The sequence below is a fragment of the Ursus americanus genome, chromosome 11, assembly GCF_024610735.1.
Source record: "Ursus americanus isolate L20-20 chromosome 11, mUrsAme1.1.p, whole genome shotgun sequence".
In the NCBI taxonomy this organism is placed as follows: domain Eukaryota; kingdom Metazoa; phylum Chordata; class Mammalia; order Carnivora; family Ursidae; genus Ursus; species Ursus americanus.
This window is the reverse complement of record NC_142137.1, coordinates 26,153,069-26,168,964: the sequence shown is the minus strand read 5'-3', so window position 1 is coordinate 26,168,964 and position 15,896 is coordinate 26,153,069. Positions and strand designations below refer to the sequence as shown.

The 15,896-nt window shown below is 36.5% G+C and overlaps 1 protein-coding gene across 2 annotated transcripts in view; it reads left to right on the top strand.

Annotated features, from left to right (window-relative positions):
• The window catches only part of SESN1 (sestrin 1), a 111,015-nt gene that overhangs the window by 84,948 nt on the left and 10,171 nt on the right, over positions 1 to 15,896 (top strand). The window contains exons 1-5 of one of the 2 annotated variants that reach the window (XM_045798429.2): positions 4,735 to 4,956; positions 11,746 to 11,811; positions 12,595 to 12,795; positions 13,408 to 13,590; positions 15,273 to 15,515. In XM_045798429.2, the coding sequence (XP_045654385.1) occupies positions 4,855 to 4,956; positions 11,746 to 11,811; positions 12,595 to 12,795; positions 13,408 to 13,590; positions 15,273 to 15,515 (795 nt within the window). In that variant the 5' untranslated portion in view covers positions 4,735 to 4,854. Of the gene's footprint in view, positions 1 to 4,734; positions 4,957 to 11,745; positions 11,812 to 12,594; positions 12,796 to 13,407; positions 13,591 to 15,272; positions 15,516 to 15,896 lie in introns of those variants that run through there. The other variant, XM_045798428.2, reaches the window with a different exon arrangement.

Sequence of the window (15,896 nt, the reverse complement as noted above, 5' to 3'; positions counted from 1 at the left end):
TGGAGTCTTAGGGTAGATTCAGGTGAGTTCTGTAGTGGAGGAGCTTTAGGTAGCATGAGGTTACCAAAGGTCGGAGAAAAGACGCTAAGAGGTGTGACAGGGATAGAGAAGTAGAGGAGAGAAGTTCTCAAAGACCAAGATCACTCATTCCATGATTTCTTTCTTTCTTTCTTTCTTTCTTTCTTTCTTTCTTTCTTTCTTTCTTTCTTTCTTTCTTTCTTTCTTTCTTTTTCTTTTTCTTTCTTTCTTTCTTTTTCTTTCTTTCTTTCTTTCTTTCTTTCTTTCTTTCTTTCTTTCTTTCTTTCTTTCTTTCTTTCTTTCTTTCTTTCTTTCTTTCTTTCTTTCTTTTTAACCAGATCTCATCATAAGAAAGGTAGATTTTTTTTGCCTTCCCTTTTGTCCTCAGAATCAAGAACTGAGACTAATACATAGTTATCAAAATTTGTAAAATACTCATTAAAAGAAGCAACCCAGCTTCTGCTGGTCTGAATTCAGACAGACCTGGGTTCTAATCCCTGATGGCATTTTACTACTTTTGTAATCTTGGACAAGTTACTCATACTTTATAAGTTTCTGTTTTATAAATTTGGAGATAGAAATAATTATCTGCCCTGTATATGTCAGTTGTTTAGTGTCTGATAGGTAGAAGTTGGTAAGTTACTAGTCTTATTAACGTGGAAAACCTGATCACAATTTAACATGCTTATTCTTTGGGGGAAAGTGTTTTTCTAATTTAAAACCACTGACATTTGTAATACTGTTTAGTTACAAATATGGGTGATGGCCTACAAATTTTTAAAACCCTATGCAGAGATTTAAGACTGCATTTCTAAAAGAAAAAAAAAAAAAAAACCCAAAGGAGAGAATGAGAGAAAGATCTGTCAACAGTCTTGCTCTTTTATAAGTGATAAAATTCTAAAAATTAAATTGAAGAAGTGAAAAAAGTAGAGGACAAATAAGAGTACAATGTAAAATTAAAGTTCAGTGCTAAAAGGATCTCACTGTACTCAAAACATGATGTTGAAAGGAAAAAAAGTGCTTAGCAGAGAAGCTATATATATAAAAACAGGAAGATATGAGCTGGAGGAGAAAAAGCTTGACAAAATTAGTAAGCAGAAGTAATCTTATAAACCAGCACTCATTCTAAATAAAATGTTTTAAATGACAATAGGACATTTTTCAAGAATGCTTTAAGCTCACTCTTAAAGGCAGTCTTTGGTTTAATGGCTGAAACGACTGCTATGTGTGTTTTCTAACCAATTATTAAATATAATTCAGATTCTAATGAATAGATCTACAAATCTGTAATACTTTAATATAATTTCTTTGGTTAATGGGAAAATTCAGGGTTTAATATGTAGTTCATGAAAGTGTAATTAGGCCTTTTAGCCTGGTAAGTATTTATTCCACTAAAATATATCTGTTCTTTTCCATGAATTAACTTTTTAAAAGTCTAATGGATGTAGGAAAGCCAGTTGGTCAGGAGAGCAGCTAATTTGAGATTTATTTCCTCAATTTCAAAAACAAGAATATGAGGCATGATTTCCTTTCTCAAGAAATGTACTATGTTCGAGACAAAATCCACCTTTATCCCTACACTTTGCTTCATTCCTGTTCTTCAGACGTACAATATTGCCTTGCCAAAATTGCCTCAACAGCCTTGCTAACTCATCTCCCTGCCTCCAGTTTTGCCCCTTGCAATATATTTTTCTAAATTTTAGTGAAATGCAAATCTGATGTGTTTCTACTATTTAAAACTTGTAATAACTCCACAGTAGACTTAAGAATGAAATTTACATTCTTTAATGAAGCTTGAACAAGGTCCCTCCTTACTGTTGATCTTTTACTTGAACTCTGTCACTGTCCATACCACCCCTACTTCCAGACCAAATAAATTTCCTTTATTCAGCTCTCCTGTTTGGGCCACTCTCACTCTCTCTCCTGCCTTTGGGCCTTTGCACATGCTGGTTCCTTTGCTTAGAACTCTGTCTCTACTCTCAAGCCTTCCTTCCTGCTCCCCTACCCCAATTTTCTTACCAAGCCTCTCCACCAATCCTCTAAGCCCCAGCTCAGATGTTTTTCCTTCAGAAAGCCTGTTTTACACCACAGCTTCAAGTCCAGACTCTCTAATACATCATAGTTCTCAGCTCAGATAAAGTCATTTGACACCACTCTGCTTTTACATAGGTATGGCAGCTCGTTCTTGAGAAAATTAAGAATTGAGACCATTACTGATAATGACATGCAAAAACCTCACTTTGATACTGCTGAGTAAGTCTACCAAAACATTTTTAGAGGAAAGGAAATATTTCAGAATCACTACTTCTTCTTGGATTAAATAATCAGGATTAAGTAGCAGACTTTATAAAGTAACTGTTGGCCCATAATGATAACCTATGATAAATATCAAAAGCCTAGTTCTTTCCAATTACTGTTCTGTGCTCAGGCTTTCTTTTTTTTTTTTTTTTTTAGCAGATGTTTATTACATGCCATGACATGCCTAGCACAGGGGGTTCATTAGGAGAAGCACCTTCAGGACATCTGGCCTACTCAAGAAGTGAAATCTATTACATACTTTTTATTGAATGATTTGAAACAGAACATTTCCAAAAGTGAAAGCTACACAGTAATATTTGCAGGTAAATACATTGGTTGGAATTCTTGGTTACCGCAGATTTATTTGGAGGCAACACTTTTATGTTGGAGAATAAAGTAACTAATTCACCATACTGCTCTATTGTAAAGGGCAGAAATTAGTACTCTTTGAAGAACTTAAGTCAGTCTTTATAGAGACCAGAAAGGAATCTTGACATTTAATGACTTAAATGTCCTCAGTAAACCACTGAATTAGAATATGAGCTAAAATTATTTTTCTTTTTATGTAAGGCAGCATCAAAACAAATAATTAAACTGAAATTTTCTGGGGGAAAAATAATCCTAATTGCAGTTTCCTATACAATTTTACTGTATGCTTCAATAAATATTTATCAAGCTCTAAGGATCAAACCCTATCATATATATATAGTCTGCAATTTTGATTTGCATTTAATTATTTTAAACCATTTTTGGGTTAGCTAAATGCATGCATTTCCCTTGCCTCTCATTAAAAAAATAGAAAGTTAAGCATTTTCCATTTTGCAAATGACATTTTAATGTCACAAACAAGGTTATGCCCTACTAGACAACTAACCCCACTGTTTTATCCTTTCCAGAAAATAAAAATCACAGCTCAACTCTTATAGAAGCAGAATGATCATTTTCACATACTTCTCTCATTATCTAGCAGTATGGCTCACAGTCTCATATATCAAGTCCATTTATGTTTCCAAGGTATTCATCTACAACCAGCTTATCTTGGAGGGTATTGCTGCAAATTGGATGATTTACTGGGTTTATTTTTGCTGTTTGTTTGTTTGTGACTGAGTGGGCATTTGATTATACTGTTTGCTTTTGTGGCCGCGCTCAGAGGGAGAGGGCTTGGAAGCCTCTGTAGCCTTTTCTTTTATGTTAATATTAATCTAAAATTGCTTTTCTTGACCAGTAAAAAAATTTCACATGCTTTAGCAATTTGTAAAAGCAGTGTATGAGAACATACAGATTTCTCTTATTTATCTGGAGAAAATAAAAAAAATAACCATTTTAACCTGCTTTTAAAATATGGTATTTGAAGAGCTGTAAGAGTAACTTATTCTTCTCTGAGACATTGTAACCTCACTTCTAAGACTGAAACTTATTTGCGTTTAGGAGTCCTGGCCCTGTGACTGTCAGTTTTTATTGATTTAAACTGGGCTTGTTTCCTTATGTCAGAATGTTCCAACTTGTTTTTTCCTAACCCGAACATGTAATCTTTTGAAAACACAGGAGCGAACATGCAAAAGAGAGATCTTATTTAGAAGTTGATTTTTAAAAGAAGTTAATGAACCTTGTAAGGAAATAGTGTTAACACAGGACTTGAGAGATTCGTGTTCCAGGTCCAACAATGTCAGTTGTTTATGCTCCTTTATAATCTATATTTTCTCAAGTTCCTCATCAGATTTCAGAGAGAGAGAAATTCTTTCTTTAGAACCCAGGGCACTTATGAGAGAACATTAGAAATTTTAGAGCCTTCGAATATACTTGCGAAGAAAAAGGAAATTCAGAGATTGCTACCAAGGCTTATTATCTGTGTAGGACAGTGATATTCTAGTTTGCACATAGCTTACCAAAACTAATTTTATATTGAATATAGGTCATAGTCCTGTACTTGTTCCAGCATTCTGGACCCATTCAGATTTGTTTGGGCATTATGAGAAAGGACGAGGGAGATTTCAATATATAAAATGTAAAGCGAACTTGTTTCTTCCTGGTGGTGTCAGGGTCAGCATAGAGGTTGGTTGCTCTTTCGCTGAACGTAAATGAATCCGAGCAGGTGGAAGGAGGGCAGGCTTTCGGCTGCCGATGCTGGGGGAGAGGCACATTTGCCTTTCACTCACGCCTAAGGGCTCGAGCTGCACCTTCCAGCCATAGTGCCAGCCGACCGAAGCCGTGAGATGCGAGAATTAGCTTCTGGGGGGAGCTCGGATGCTCGAGGTTGTTTTTCGCTGGGCCGCGTCAGACCGCCCACCAACGCCCGCCCCTCCGCGCCAAGGGGACGGGACTCCGCGGCGCCGCGGGCCGGCATTGGCGCATGCGGCCGCCGTGCAGGCGGAGTGACGGCAGGGGCGGGGCGGCGCGGCTTGTTTGTCCGCGCCGCACCACCGCCGCGGTCCGCGCTGACTGAGGCGCTGCAGCCCGAAGCTCGGCTGTCCGGTCAGCGCTCGGCTTCTCGGCACCGCTGCGGTTCTTCTGCACGTCCGCAGCGGTCCCCGCGCCGACATGCGCCTGGCCACCACAGCGAACGAGGCGTACACTGCCTCGCTGGCCGTCTCGGAGCTGCTGGGCTGCAAGCAGTGCGGCGGGGGCCGCGGCCAGGACGAGGTACCCGGGCGAGGGGCCGGGCGGGCGGGTACCGGGCAGAGCTGCCTGGACTGCACTGAGGTCGCGACGCCTCCCCGCCTTCGTACCTAACAGCTGCGGAGAACGCCCCTCAGGGAGGGTGCGTGCCCCTGGAGCAACCGCCCGGCCGGCCGCCCTGCCCGGCGGGGGCGTCTCGGGCCGGCCCGCGCCCCTCAGGTGCAGGGGCGGCCTGTGGTGGGTGGGGAGACGGTTTCCATCGTGAGTCGGCCCTGGGCAGAAAATGCTGAGGCTGGCAGAGACAGCTGCCTCGGTCATTTAAATGGAAGTCTCCAAAACGTAAATAACGTCTTCTGTGCAAGTCTCCACAAGTCAGAACCGAACAAAGCTCTAGTCTTACGTTAGAACAGCCTGTGGATTTTTTTTACCTTCAGCGTCTTGTCAAAACAGATTATCAGTGACACCCCCCCCCCCTTTGCCTCCTACTTAAAAAAGGAAAAAAATACATTTGAGTCCGTTAAAAGATCCTGTTGCCTGGAATACGTATGTTCTGCCAGCTCTATGACGTTATGCAGTGGTCACCCTTGTTTATTAACCATCCCTTTTGTGTCTGAAATGGCCTTCAGAAAGCTGTTCAGTCATAACATTTTGTATTTTTCCTAAGTGGTTGTAAATAGGGCCCCATCTGAAAGTTACTAATAAACCTAACTAAAATTTGAACCTTTAAAAGGCTCTTAATTCAAAAGGTAACACGGAGAAAGTAGAGAAATAGTAATTAAAATTTGAATTGAAATCAGAATGCTGTGTTGCCTTAGTTCAAGAAATCTAAATAGGAAGTAATTTCTCTGCAGCTTTGCTCACGTAAATGACTCAGTTTTAGTGTTTATAGTTTTCATAGATGGAGTCTACATTGTGAGTATACTACATATATTCATGTAACTTTAAATGAAGACAGCTTCTCATGAGGGTTGTAGAATAAACTTTTCTAGATTTTAACATTCAAAGGTACGTAATATGCTCCGAATGGTTTACAGATAACACAACAACCTAAAAAAAAAACAAAACTTGTTGTTATAACTGGTTCTTTGGAAACTTTATCAAAGAGAGAAAACTGTGTGAAAGTGTTGAAATAGCATTTATGGTGTCTGTTTGCAGGTCATAACAGATCTTTTCTCATTTTGAGTAGAAGTGATCCCCAGTCATCGTGCTTGAATAGATCTGTTATTTCTGGTGGTATTTGTGTGCAGAATCCTGGTTCTGGCCCAGATCTAGAACCTCTAAATATAGCCATGTAAACTGGAAGATAAAGAGATACGTTTTAGCTTGCACATTGATTACAGTGCCTGTGGGATTATGTTGAGGAAACTAGGAAGCGCCTGTAGAGTTGTATTTTATTTTTAACACATCCAACATGTGGGAAAATAAGTTAGGAAGTAGTGCTTTATAGGAAAACTTCACTCGACCAAACAATAACATGACTCTTTCAAATAGCAAGGTTCCATAGTGCTTTAAAATAAAACACTTTTCAGGGATGGAACTCCCGACTAGAGTATAGAATACAAATGGCTAATCAGCCTTACAAATCTAGTAATTAGAATGTATTTCATAGAAGACTGGATACTGGAAAAAGAGGTACCTGAACTTTCAATATTTCTAAGTTCCCAAGTAGAGTTAATGACAATTTTAAAAGAAGCACCAGTACATTTGTTATAGCAGGATTTTTTTTTTAAATAACATTTCTACATCTCTTCATTTCTATTTAAAATTTTTGAATGTCAGAAGGCTAGCACCCATCTATAAGCAGTGATTCTCTTGAAGAAGGGAGAGTGGAGTAGAGCTTTCACATGTTACACAATTTATTGTTGCCTTGTTGAAGTGTGTTTCAAAAAGCACATACTGCTTTTGTAATTTTTTTAAAATCAAAATTACTGTCAGTATTGTGGTTATTGGTATAAAACATCTAGACAGTTTTTTAAAAGCGCCTCAAGTGCATGAGAAAAATCATTCAAATGATCTAATTATATTTACTTTTCAACTAGTTTTACAAGTGGGTAGACACCAAAAGTCAAGAAATGCTTTTATTTTGCATTTGTGGCAAATCATTCATTCTTTCACTTAAGGATATTGCTATAGATTCATAAATATATCTTTAATACATTTAGAAATTAGAATTAAAACAGTACCTTTAGTGTACAAACACTGATTCACACAGTGATACAATATGTATATAGTCTTTCTGTGTTACTGTCAACATTTGCAAAGAATTTTCATATAGTGAAAATTAGTGTGTTCATATTATACACTAATGAAGAAATAGATCTGTGTCAGGGATTTGCAGCAGTGTTGTCATGGCAGAGGCTGTTGCTCTTTTTCAAAATGCTGATTAGGAGGATTGTTGAGAGAAGAGAACTGTTAGTTCCCATGTTAGTTTTTCCAGCCACACCTTCACCAAGAGCCTGTGAGGTTTGTGCTGTGATTAGCATCTACATCTGCTTTTTAAACAAGGCCATTTGCTGTTGGCAGTTCTGCCTCTTGGTGGATTGGCCAAAATTTGTTCAAAGTCTGCAATTCATTTTCTTTAACAGCTACAGATAAGGCATAATTGAAGTAACCTTTAGGAAGTTATGAAATGCAGTTAGTTTGGCTTATTGAAGACCTGCAGTGCCTTTTTTAAATCAGTACCTGCTAGAAAATAGGGTAGTAACTAATTTTGTCATGTTGACTAGGAAAAGAAGTGTTTTAAAAATGAATTTTCCAGAAAATTGAAACTTTTAACCTTTTAGAAACCAAGGATACTACTGTATGACAACAGTGGTATCCAAAAGGACCTTTAAGGTATCAAAAACTCTTAAAGAGGCTCAAAAGAGTAATAATTAAAGACACCAACTCTGGAACCAGATTTCCCAGATTCGACCTCTACTCCACCACTCACTAATACTAACTGAGCTAGGTACTTGATTTCAAATTGTGTACATGTATTTGTAAAACATTATATGTAATTATTTTGTATTTATAATTGTTATATAAATATTATATATAATTTGATATACATAAAAATATAAATCATTTGTAAAATGATCTCCTTCCTGCCTAAATCTGGACTAGGATAAGTTGGAATGGAGTCTTAGAGTTCATTGTGTCATATTCTTGTATCCCTCTCATGTACCTAGTCGATTAAGAAAGAAAAACAGGGGACAACTTTTTGAGTCTAGCCTTTTAAACATAGGAGAATAAATTGATGTGAGTCTAGAACACCACTCATTCCCATTTTATCAGTCCTGATCACCTCTTTTTGGGAAAGACTTGATTTTTTTAAGTATATGGGTGACTCCCTTCTCCCCTCCCCCCAGTCTTTTCTTTCACTTGCTCTCCTTTTCCTTCCTTCCGGTTCCCTTTCTGCTTTTAGGGATTGGCACAAACCTCTCACAGCCTCTTCAGCCTGGTAGGAGATTGATCCAGGTAGTCTGAGTGAGCTGGGTAAAATTCTATTTTACCTGAAACTATCCTTAAGTAAAATACGAAATTGAAATCTCAAATATCAGAGACTTTTCCCATTCCTTTCTTCAGTTTTTCTACTTTGTCTCCAGCTTTCTTGCCAGACTGTTCCTCATCAAAGAGTGAATGTGACCTTAGCACTAAGAAGTCATTAGCATAATGGGTCTGTCATTCTCAAGAATGTCTGCTTTTAACTAACATCCTGCTTTGAAACACATAGCTTTTCATTCTAAAATAATAAATTTCTAAAGGAACCAGGAAGGAAGGTTTTGCCCATTGAGGGCAAGGCATAGGGAGACAGTGATACCAACATCACCACTAAATTTGGCTGTAGGGGTGGACTTTCACAGACTTGAGAATTACATAGGACCACTGGGAAAGATCCTTGCCATAACTACAGGAAAACACTCCATTTCTGAAACATTGATAGCCAGTTTCTTGGAATTCTAAAGGTATTCTTTTATGATAGTTCAGTATATTTTTGGTATAGAAACAAAACCAAATAATATAATTCAACCTCTTTGTTTTGAGGCCCATGTACTATCAGTCTTGTTATTAAAAATATGTGTATGCCACCCACATGTTGCCGTAGTTGTAAAATAAAGTCCTAGAAATGGAATTGCTGATTTTTCCCCTCTCCTTATAGATAGTAACATAATACATACGTATTATGCACTTTGTTCCCCCCACACATACACACTATATGTATAGTGTGATATATATCTTGGAGATCTTTCAAAGCTAACTCATGTAGAATTGCTTCATTCTTTGTAAGGACTACATGCTATCCTAGTCTATGGTCATACTACATTAAAACAGTACTGTTGAGCACTTAGGTTGTTTTATGTCTTGTATTATTAGAAACAACGTTGCAGTGATTGTCTTTTTACATATGACATTTCTGTGAGTACCGGTTAACATTTAAGATGAAATTGTTTACTCAAAGGATTTCTGACTTTCTAATTTCATTATTACAAATTGCCCTCTATAGGTTGTAGTAGTTTATACTTCTTATATATTTCTTGATCTTATTTCCTCACACTTCAGAACACTCCCATCAGAAATGTGTAAGTAATAAATGACTATTTCTCCACCTCCTCTTCAGCACAGCCTGATATTAAACTTTTTATCTTAAGCAATCTTGTGAAAAAGAGTATCTCAGTGTAGTTAACTTGAAGTTTTATTGTGAGGTTGATCATTTTTCAGCCATTTGTATTTCCTTTTCTTTGAACCGTCCATGTCCTTTGTTCATTTTTCTATCAGGTTGTTGGGGGTTTTCTTTCTGATTTGTGGAAATCTTCATGTATTCGAGAAATTTAGCCCTTTTGATATAGGAGTTGCAAATATATTTTGCAGTTTTCTGTTTGCTTTTGACTTTTTATATGTTTATTTTTCCCATGTGAAAGTTTTTTATGTCATCAGTCTTCATTTTATAATGTCTGGGTTTTATGGCATTCTTAGGCCTAAACACTCATTCCATGAGTGTTTTCTTCTAGCCCTAATGTTTTCTTGTTTTTGTTTTTACACTTACCTCTGATTTATTGTGGAGTCAAGTATGATTTATGGTTCCAACTTCACTTTTTTCTGAGTGGCTATCTAGTTGTATCAAGATTATTTGTTGAATAATCTATTTCTCCTCCTTTTGAAATGTTACCTTTTTATATACTAAAGCCTCAAGAATAGTAGTGTCTCTTAGGTATAAAATGAATAATAACCCCTTGAAATGGGTGTTTTCCTAAAATGCATTTTATTTAAATAAGATAGTGAAGAAATGAGAAGGAATAAATACTGATTTTAACTTTAATGTTTTGCCCAATATATTTTGCTGGAAATCTATGTAATTGGATCAGAAATTCAGCATTAGAAAGGCTAACAGAGTCATTGTTTTATATAAATGGCTGCATTTGTGCCAAGATGATGTATTGAATAGCAGGAATGTGGGGTTTTTTCTTGCATTTTTTATACGCTATTAAAAGCAAGACATGCACATGGCCAGACCAGTGAATTGAGTGCCTCCGCTAATGAAGGGTAGAGTGAGAACATTGCTATGTTCAGTCTAAGTGTGGAATAACCAGAGTAAGACATCACTGGCTTCCAGTACATGGCTATTTGAATTATATTTCATAGATTTAGTTGGCAAGTATAGCCTACTTTGAATCTGAGTCTTAAGTTCTCCCAATAAAGATTTTCTTCAGTTTTGTCCTGCATGCTTAATTTTTAAAAATCCATTCTGCTCAAAAGGTTTTCATCCACTTGGACCAGATTTTTTGAATTGCTGCCACATACTCATCTCTGTTTGCTAACCCCCCCCCTTTTTTTTCTTTGAAAGGAACATCCTGAAGGACTTTTGGAAGCAGTAGAGTGTAGAAATAATATTTGTATGTAATTATATAAGCAAGGGTTAATATTTAGATGTGTAAACTCTAGAAATTTTTTTGGTTTTTTTCCGAAATCAGATTGATAAGACATGAGCCCCCCCCCCAAAAAAACCTTATTTTAGTTTTATTTCTGTAGCACTCTGTATTGGGGGAAAAGATGAACCCATAATGCATTTAACAGTTTTTGTTAGCCACACTATACTGTCACATAAAATATAGGATTCTAATAGATTCTAAGTACAGGATTTTAGATTCACTATGTCAAAGGGCCGAAAACCTTTATTTCTTAATTAGTTGAGCTTCTCCAAATTATAAGAAAGTTGATAACATTATAGTATGTAAAAAATTTAAAGCAAACTCACAAAATTAGTTTCTCTAAGATTGTTTTACTCTGCCACAGAGAAAATATGCCCTGCAGTACTTTCTCTTTTGTGGATTTAAGTAACTACTTTCTATTTTTCATAGTATTTCTTATTGTGAAGTGTTATTATAGATGTAATAATAATTACACTCTTTTTAGTTTAAGACATCCAGGTAGAAGTTAGGGCTTTTTCATTTCCTGACAAGATACACAGGGATTGATGTTTTGGTTGGTTGAGTTTTGGATGTACAAACACATTGGTCTTATTTTGTATCACTGACAATCCACAGGGTTGGTTGCTGTGTGCTGAACTTTCTGTTCTAGACTTTCTGCCAAGTACTTCATGCAAAACTCTGGTTTTAGTGAAGCAGGTTTTATTGTTTTTAGTTAGTCATATTATAAGCTCTTGTCAGCTATGCGATGCAAACAGAGGAGTTGGTATGTATGTATGGCAATGAAAACAAACCACCAAAACAAGCCCGTCTCTGTTCCACTGGTTGTTTTTCTCTCCCATTCCTGTAGCCTCAGTTCATGTTGTTTACTGCTGGAGGCCTAAGATGGTGTAATTTTCTTTTCTAGGAACTTGGAATTAGAATTCCTCGACCACTAGGACATGGACCAAGCAGATTCATCCCAGAAAAGGAGGTACGTTGTTTGTGAAAGTACATAGTGAACCGTATGCTTTTAAGGAAAAGCTTTCATGACCCACATCTTGGCATCTGAACAACTGTTGGACAACAACGTGTTTTACGCAGAGTTGATCACAGTTAATCATCATGCTTTGGCAGTGACTCTGTGGGATTAGAAAGCTGTTACAGTCATGTTGATTTCTAGTATTTCATGATGCTTTTCTAACACCCATATTTAATCAAGGAAAGGTGAGACTTGTTTTTGACCAGTGATGCTCCAACTCCTTATATTTCGATGTGTAGGTGTATGCCCATAAGCTGAGTCAGTCTTGACCATCTCCACAGACTGGTATCAATGCAAGATTGGATCTTTAATTCTAAATATGTAAAAGCTGTTGTGCTTTGTTTTCAAAGATTGTTTGATATTACCTTTGGTTCTCCTTAAATGAGCGAGACTAGGCGTTATAAGGAAAGGGGAAAGGCTTTAGTGTCTGTTTGCAAGCTCTGCAGATTTGATCATCTAAATCTGCTGCTTTGCCTGGACCCTGGCCAGGTCTGCAAGCCGCCTATCTAGACGGCCTTCAATGCTCCACCTTTGTCGTTTATCTCCTTCTCCACAATATGTGACACTTTATTCTTCTATGCTGCTACCAGTTGAGTTAAATTTTCAGAGTTACAACATCCCTCTCAAGTCAAATTTAACCTGCTTCTAGATGATACTTAAAGAAAATAGGTATCTGCTACATTCTAACACTAATTTACAATTTATGTAACCATGGTTTTCCTCTCTTTCATACAGATTCTCCAAGTGGGGAGTGAAGACGCACAGATGCATACTTTATTTGCAGATTCTTTTGCTGCTTTGGGTCGTTTGGATAACATTACATTAGTGATGGTTTTTCACCCACAATATCTAGAAAGTTTCCTAAAAACTCAACACTATCTACTGCAAATGGATGGGCCATTACCCCTACATTATCGGCACTACATTGGAATAATGGTTTGTAAACATTAAGTGAAAAATTCTTTCTGTCTCCTTTATTAATCTTTTTAAGAGATGATTAATGCTTTAAACACAGGGATAAAAACTTATATTCTGACTTCTTATTGGATTCCTGTTAGGTAGTATGTGGTTTTCCTCTTTCTAAATAAGTATACTCTCAAGTGTAACAGTAAAAAAATATGTATTTATATACTCTTGAGAACCATTTTCCATTAAATGAGAATAAAGAAGAACACAAGATCTGTTCCACTATTAAAAATAGTTCACATTGACATAAGTGGTGCTACTCTTGTTCAATTTGTATATTATACTCCATTATTTTATGGTTGGCACCTTAAATGAAGTTTGTTAATCTGAGGATCTGAAAGTTGTTATATAAATACAATTTCTAAGGCTCAGATACTTTTATCAGATATTTTGTTTGTTCTTGGGATATTTCTGAGGTGCTTTCTATGGTATATGTGATTTTTTTTAATGTTTATATGAAACTGCATTTCTATAGTTTATGGAAAATTTGCAAACATACTAATCAAAAACTTGCTGTTTTACACATCATAAAGGAAGATTTTAATATTTATAGTTAGATTGATCTTTTTGTTTTCTCTTAAGGCTGCAGCAAGACATCAGTGTTCCTACTTGGTGAACCTCCATGTAAATGATTTCCTTCATGTTGGTGGGGACCCCAAGTGGCTTAATGGTTTAGAGAATGCTCCTCAAAAACTACAAAATTTAGGAGAACTTAACAAAGTGTTAGCCCATAGACCTTGGCTTATTACCAAAGAACATATTGAGGTAAGTAGAAGTAAGGTATCTAGGGTGTTAGAGTATTTTTTAAAAATACTTTATTTTTTAGAGCAGTTTTACAGAAAAAATGGCACAGAAAGTACAGAGTTCCCATATTCTGCTGCCTTCAGTCCCCCCCGTCTTTCCTATTAACATCTAGCATTAGTATGGTATATTTGCTGTAATTAAAGAATCAATATTGATATATTAGTATTTACTAAAGTCTGTAGTTAACATTAGGGTCCACTCTTTGTGTTGTACAGTTCTGTAGGTTTTGACAAATGCATGTCATCTATCCACCATTACACCCCTCTGTGTTTCACTTATTCATCTCTCTCTCCTTCCCCCTGAACCCCAGCAACTACTGTTTGTTTTACTGTCTATAGTTTTGCCTTTTCCAGAATGTTACATGGTTGGAATCATACAGTATATAGCCTTTTCAGATTAGCTTCTTTTACTTACCAGTATGCATTTAAGATTCCTCCATGCATTTTCTGGGCTTGATGGTTCATTTCTTTATTACTGAATAATACAATGTATGGAGGTACCACAGTTTGTTTGAAAGCCATCTTGGTTACTTATAGTTTTGAGAAATTATGAATAAAGCTGCTATAAATATTCACATACAGGTTTTTTTTTGTTTGTTTGACAAAAGTTTTCAACTTGGATAAATAACTAGGAATGTGATTGTTGGATTGCATGGTAAACCTATGTTTAGCTTTGTAAGAAACTGTGAAACAGTCTTCTGAGGTGGCTGTACCAGTTTGCATTCCCACCAGCAGTGGGTGAGCATTTCTCACATCCTTACCAGCACTTGATGTATCAGTGTTTTGGATTTTAGCCATTCTGATAGGTGTGAAGTAGCATCTTGTGTATCTTTTTCAAATGGCATTTAAACTCATTCCTTCTGGTTCTGTTTAGTAGTAGAATAAAGGTAGATTGACATTCTCTAAAAGTAACTACCATGCAGTAGAAATTCTTAAAAATACAACATATTTTTGGGCTTATCTTTCTATTTCATAGAACATTTAGATATTATTACATAATTGAAGCATCTTATTAAGATTTAAGATTTGAATATGATTAATGTAGTGTCTATTGTATTGTGTGGTAATGCAAAATTACAAAAGATTATAAAACAGTTATGAAGCAGAAGGGATACAGATTTGTAAGACTGAAAAATCGTAGACTTTACCTTGAGCATAATTTTTTAAATAAATATAATTTGATTTAGGAATATTCAGAGTCAAGTTGTTCAAACTACTGTCTTTAAAATTCCTTGAGAAAGCTTGATAATAGAGAAAAACACAGGCATATTTTATATAGTAGCTTTCACTTGAAATACATTTGGATTGAGACTTTGAACTAACAACAGTTAATGCATTTATAATCCAGCATCTGAAATAGGATGCATTTTACTTAAAAGCAGCTGCCCTATTACATTTTTAAATCAGGATTTCAGAAAATCAAAATAATGGAAGTGTCATTATCAGGTTATATTAAGCTTTATTTGTAAATACATAATCCGTAAAAAATTATTTTAGCAAGTTCTGGGTTCTTCATGTCTCAGATTTTAATTTTACTCTAGGTTTTACATAGTGACTAATCCTGTTTTAAATAAAGATGAACTATTCACTTTTACCAACACCATAACCCAGTATATAAATATGTTCTCATTTTTTTTTCTTAAGGGACTTTTAAAAGCTGAAGAGCACAGCTGGTCCCTTGCAGAACTGGTACATGCAGTAGTTCTCCTCACACACTATCATTCTCTTGCCTCATTCACATTTGGCTGCGGAATCAGTCCAGAAATTCATTGTGATGGTGGCCACACATTCAGACCTCCTTCGGTTAGTAACTACTGCATCTGTGACATTACAAATGGCAATCACAGTGTGGATGAGACGCAGGTCAACTCAGCAGGAAATGTTTCGGTAAGTATTATCTGTTACAGGATCATCGTAAGACTAATCGCAGTAATTGCTATTTTATTATTTTTTTCATGTGACTTCTTAGAAAACCCACCCTGTGAAGTCCATAGAGATATTAGGCCCCTCTATCTAATCATTCAGCAAGTTCCTCTAAATGCCCAGCACTAGTTTAGTGCTAAGGGATGTATAAAATTTTAAGACCCTCGAGTAATTTCAGGATCAGGAGCCATCAGCATGTGCCCCATCAGAGCCAGCTAGTACTGGATAACGCTGCAGTAAGGGGAGCCTGAGACCATGCAACTTGGTGGTCCAGGACTCCTGATGCTGATCATTCTTTTCCTTCCTTTTGCATAAAAGAAACAGGCTGGTTTCTTAATTATCTTT